General features: G+C 44.4%; 1 protein-coding gene across 1 annotated transcript in view; it reads left to right on the top strand.

Annotated features, from left to right (window-relative positions):
* The window catches only part of TPCN2 (two pore segment channel 2), a gene marked incomplete at its 5' end in the record, with an annotated part of 35,730 nt that continues 29,730 nt past the window's right edge, over positions 1-6,000 (top strand). The window contains 3 exons of the mRNA XM_080983309.1: positions 1-178; positions 4,888-4,949; positions 5,379-5,455. Coding sequence (XP_080839435.1) covers positions 1-178; positions 4,888-4,949; positions 5,379-5,455 — 317 coding nt within the window. The remainder of the gene's footprint in view (positions 179-4,887; positions 4,950-5,378; positions 5,456-6,000) is intronic.

Raw genomic sequence — 6,000 nt, 5'->3', positions numbered from 1 at the left:
ATGGAGGAGGCAGGCAACCCCGAAAGAGAGCCTCTGCTCGCGGCGCCGCCGCCGACGGCGGCTCCCGGCGGCCCCCGAGGGCTGGGGCGCCTCTACTCGGGCGGGGACAGCGCCGCCTCGGGCGACGGAGGAGACGGCGGCGGCTCCGAGGCCTCCCGGTCTCCCCCGGGCGGGAACGGTGAGCCCAGGGGGGCGTCGACGTCGGTGGGGAATCGACTGCTGGATCCTGAAGCCAGGGACGCGGGCCGGGCAGGGCTGGTGGGGCAAGAGCGAGTCCACTGCAGGGCTCGAGCTCTGACCCTGGAGGTGCCCGGGCTTGAGCCAACCTCGAAGTTGCATCCTGTGATGCCCAAGAGCCGTCCCTTCATCCTCACCTGCAGGGGGCTGATTGGAGGGGGTGGGGGGTGAGGCGCCTGCAGCACAAGCCTGGCATGCTTTCTCTCTCTCTCTCTCTCTCTCTCTCTCTCTCTCTCATTTTTATTCAGTTTTCTGTTTTACCATTTTAAATACTCGTTTAAACATCCTTAAAATACCAGTGACTTTCCTTCTTCTCTTTCCATGGCTCATTTTGTATATCATAAATCCCTGCATCTTTTACAAAAACTAAACCATTCATCATTCCATTATTACATCCATCTCTGCATGCTTTCTCTCAATAGGGTTTCCTCTCCCCGGTAAGTAGGTGTGGGATCTCGTAGCTTTCACAACATAGGAGTTTGTTCCTGCTCAGGGAGCCCTTGCACTGAAAATGGGCGCCCTTGGTCAGTAAGGCCTGCATGGGTTCTAAAGTGCCCCTGAACATGTGCAGACAGGAGGACTCAAGGTCCGCTACCAGCACCTCAGAGACCTCGTGAGGCATTTTCAGAGCAGCAAATGCAACTTTCTCAGGATTAGAAATTAATCGCTGTTACAGGCTTTTGCCCCACCGTTTGCTGTGCTGTAACCTTAGCTTCCTGTTTATGACGGTCTCTGCTGGGTAGGTGTGGCAGCATTCCTTTTGTTTTACTTCTTTGCCTGCTTAAATATTGTTGGGTAAGCTGGAGTTGCAAGAAAGAGCAGAGAGAGAGAGAAAATTACATTTACAGCATGTAGGACAATACCTATAGAGCCTGTACCTTAGATGGTACAATGAAACATCAACATTGGATGCATACTTCTTGTGCCTTGTGTCAACTTCTGTGATGGAAGTGGTACAGCAGATCTGCTAATTGACTGTCTGCATTTCTGGATTACAGAGCCATTTACTAATCCATCCATGTTAAATCGTACAAACAGTTCCATGGCCTGGAATGTTGCAGGTCCAGTGCCACATCTCCAGGGATACCCTCCCAATAAATACAGAACAGGAACTCCACAGTTCACATAACAGTAGGAAAGCAATCAATTGTCATAGAACATGTTTACATATTGTTTCAGCAAGGATTTCATGCACTCCCATCAGTCATTTGCATTTGCAATAGCTAAGTCTAGCTCAGACTTTTGTGCCTTTTCCCTGAATTATTTGAACTCTATAAAGTACTGTAGATGCACAGTGCTATGGTAAATGTCAGCGTAGTGACGGGCACCATTTACATCCAAGTTTTTAACTGAGACGATTCATCTGTGTTGGGGATTAGTCATTCAGTTCCACATCTTGAGAAGTCACTCTCCCTATAATCTCTAGGGCACACCCAAGTTCCACCCACAATAACATTTGGAAATCATTTGTTCATACTTTCCTGGACAACGTGAATACTTGGCTTAAGGGAAGGGCACAACATTTTTAGAACAGGGGGGCTGTGTTTGAAGCATGTAAGAACATACAGAGAGCCCTTGCTGGATCATGCCAAAGGTCCATCTAGTCTAGCATCAGTGGCCAACCAAATGTCTACAGGAAATCTGCTAGAAGGGCATGAGTGCAGCAGCACTCTCCCTATATGCATCCCCAGTGACTAGTATTCAGAGGCATACAGGGTTCGAAATTAGCAGGGTGTCAGGTGCATTTTGCACCTACAGATTCTCCATTTACGTGCACCTCCAAAAGCCTGGGTGCCATTTTTTGCACCTGGCTGACACTCAAGGATTACTGAAATATACGTTCTTTGAAGCTTCGTAGTATATGTTAAGGATAGACAATATGTTAAGGAGTTTAACAATAAAGAGTAGAGTGTTTTGAAAACAGAAGTATGGTACCAATATTTTTTATTGTAAACACCAAATTAAACATGTTTTAACAATTTATGTTAAAAATGTAGTATTAACAATGTGTTACTTATGTGAATTGCATATTATCAAAGTAATAAATAAAAAGTGTTGCCAACTCCCCCCCCCCGGCGACTAGACTTTCTGTTTTGGCGCCCACAACCCAGGTCCCAGGAGTCATTTGGCTCCTAGCTTTCCTATTCCAGTTTCTAACACTGGAGGCATACCACCTTCGACACTGAAGGTACATCACTGTGTTCAGTTCAGATGCACCATTCCTTCTAATGTGGAACTTTGTGTGGTGGTGGGAGTAGTACTGCAAGTTTGCAGCAGAAGTTTGTTTGCACAAGACTGATTGACTGATGGCCATAGTCTAGCCCCCAATTTCCTCTTTTTCCATCTTCAGGGCAATTTTGCACTTTAAAATGTTTCCTTTAAAAAATATTAATTGAATAGATTAACTTGCAAATGGTGCTTTTTAAAATGTTGGGCAGCCTGTGCAAAGCAGCATAGGGACAAGACCCATCATGGCAGCATTGGCATTTGTTTCCTGCTAAATACAGCTGTCACTTCAGTTGCAAAACTGGAAGAAAGGGAAGCTCACTGGGTATCTGAGCTGGGCAGCCTGCTGTGAGCTTTGCAGTATGTTCCAGAATTTTATCTCCTGCAGACAAGGAGCTAGATCATGGGAAGTCAATGCACCTTGCAGATGTGGATCACAACTTCCATTATCCCTAACCATTGACCATTGATGATGCAAGTTGCAGTCCAAAACATCTGAAGGGTACCATGTTGGCTGTGTCTGGGATGGAGGTTCCTTCTCCTGAGCTATTCCGGCTTTAGAAGGGCAATGCACTTGTCTCTTGAGTGCTTCTATTGCATTCCCTGGTGTCTACTTTTAGGATTTGGACCCCAGTCCACCAAGAACTTCTTCACAAGCTTCATTACAATGGATGGGAGTGATGCAAGAGCACAGCTCTTAACATGCATGTTTGCTTCTAGAGCTTCTTATCCCATAGAGCCTGATATGTGATCTTGCTTGTTGGCTCACTGCCTATTTTGGGTGCAACTTTGTATCCAAAAGTCTCAGACTTGCTTGTTACAGGAATGGTTTGTTGCTGCTTTCCTGTAATTGGTTTCACCATGCTGATTTGTCAGTACTCCCTCTGCTAATTTACTTGCCTGCATGCCCTTGGTGGAGGAGAGTGAAAGTAAGGACAGCACCAAATGAGGGGTAATCTGCTGCAACCCTCTATTTACAATTGCTGCTGTTTCCTTGAGTTAAACCCTTTCATCTTAAACAAGAGGGAAGCGGTAAACAATGTGAAAATTACCTCATGTATGAGGCAGTTTTGAAGTAAATCAAGAGTGTCTTAGGTTGCAAGCCTGAGAAGACATATTAGGGAGGAAGCTCTGAGGAGCACAGTGAGAATTACTTCAGAGCAAATATGCAGAGCATTGCGCTGCACGTGAAATTTCTCATTGGACGTGCTTTAGCATGTAGATGTGATCGCAGCTGGAAATCAGAAAGGAAATAGGTGGGAGCCAGAACATTCTTGTCGCATCCTGTTAACCAGGAAACTGTCCAAAATGACTGAAATCATGATCAAAAGGGTAATTGTGAATGGCCCCTCATATTCCTTCCGGACCACTCAATTAACATTAGTTTTTGAAGGTTCAGCCACACAAAAAAAGCTGAAGATTAGCCAGTACATTGGTACCTCGGGTTAAGTACTTAATTCGTTCCGGAGGTCCGTACTTAACCTGAAACTGTTCTTAACCTGAAGCACCACTTTAGCTAATGGGGCCTCCTGCTGCTGCTGCGCCGCCGGAGTACAATTTCTGTTCTCATCCTGAAGCAAAGTTCTTAACCTGAAGCACTATTTCTGGGTTTGCGGAGTCTGTAACCTGAAGCATATGTAACCTGAAGCGTATGTAACCTGAGGTACCACTGTAATTCAAAAATACTTTTTTTCTTGATGCCAAAGTTCCTGAAATATGACTATATAGCATTCTGGCTCTTTAGAAAAAAAGGACTTTTTGGTTACATTAGCAATAAACTCTGAACCATTTCTAAAGGAAACTAACGAAGCAGTATGGTGTCCTGCCATTAAGGCGATGTCACCCACCTATTAGGATGATGTTACCAAATTGTCAGGTGGCCATGGTTTAAGAAAAATGGTCTCATGTACTGTATTGGAACCCCTGCTGGACCATGATTTGCCCAAAGGCTGAAGGTTCTCCATCTCTGCTTTAAGGGGAACATTACAGATTTCTCCTCAATTGATTTTTGTTTGTTTGTTTTAGCACAAATTTGGCACTGGTGGCATCTTCAGTCTTCCTTCCTAATATATGCAAGCTCAGCACAGCAGAGATAGGTATAAGGCTAACACATGAATGTTCACGTCATTACTGCTGTTATATTGGTTTAGATAACCTAAAATCCAGTGCTTGGATTAATACACAGAGCCTTGTATTAATCCTGATGGTAGGTCAGTAGAAGGGCTCTCAGCTTCCTTTCCTCCTTCCTTCTCCTATTGTATTCACTGAAAAGAGGCTTGACATGTGATGACACATAGTCTGACATCCTCAGCAGCCAAAAGGCTAAATTAAGCAATACCAACACTTTGTGTGGGATCTTCATGATTAATGAAACTAGCTATTAGCTTTGTTGGGATCACAGAAATGACTGTTGTATCTTTGCAGTTGCCGATGACCAAAATCCCTACTTGAACCAAGCAGTAGTGTTCATTGAAGATGCAATTCAGGTAAATGCCTCATCTGCCAGGCTATGGCCAAAGTGGAGATAACTGATTAGTGCCCAGCAAAATAAACTATTGCATAGGACTTGAGTATTCTGTTTTCCTGGTGAGCTGCCAGTTTATGGCACACAGTTAAATTAACGTTAGGCTCAGCAGTCTGGTCTTACCAGCTGTGCAGTAAGAGACTGCCCTAAATAATTTTAGGGAAGCTTGATTTCTGCATATTTGTGTTTACATCTCTTTGGACAACCGGGATTGCATAATTATTGCTCATGGCAATTGTAAGAGCCGTTCCGTGTTGGGAAATCAGCTTGTTTAAAGGTTAGTGGATGTTGCCTTGAATAGTGCATGCCTGTATCAATTGATATGGCTTGACTTTGAATAACAGAGCAATTGTGATGCCTGAGTGATCAATCTTGCCTTTCATCTCTCTAGTATCGTTCCATAAATCACCGTGTGGATTCTTACTCCTTGTGGCTTTATCGGCGGTATTACTCAGAAGTTTGCCAATGGTGAGAAACTGGGCTCTTTTCTCTTGCTTATCTCTGATGCTTAGAGCCTCTGTCACTCTCTGACTCCACAAATCCTTGGTTCCTCTGTCAATCCAAGGCATTTTTGTATTTTCCTAACTATCCCTCTTGGGATTTCCTATCTGGCTTCTGCAAGTCAGCAGCTACGTTGGCCACTTTCATTTTGCAGCAATAACCATGATGCCTCTCTCCAGCACTCCCAAGTTGGTAGGCTGGAGAAAGAGACCTTTTGCTAAACAATGTGACATTGCTACAAATATTGCTAGTCATCACAGATATAAAATCACCCCTGTCCAACCAAATGCCTGTGGAAAACTCACAAACAGAATGTGAGTGCAGCAGCACTCCACAGCTGCTGTTCCCCACCAACCTTTAGTCAGAGGCCTTATTAGAGTATTTCAGCCACAATTTAAATCTTTATTTAAAATGATGTTTATAAGATGAAACAGAATTTGCACTTTTGCCTGCTCTTGTGATAGCATAACACCCCACTGGATGAAAGCAGAGGTATGGGAAACCAGAAATGG

The sequence above is a fragment of the Podarcis pityusensis genome (genome assembly GCF_964106645.2).
Source record: "Podarcis pityusensis genome assembly, chromosome: 1".
Lineage (NCBI taxonomy): Eukaryota > Metazoa > Chordata > Lepidosauria > Squamata > Lacertidae > Podarcis > Podarcis pityusensis.
Note: the sequence above shows the minus strand (reverse complement) of the source record. Positions and strands in the feature narration are given on the sequence as shown.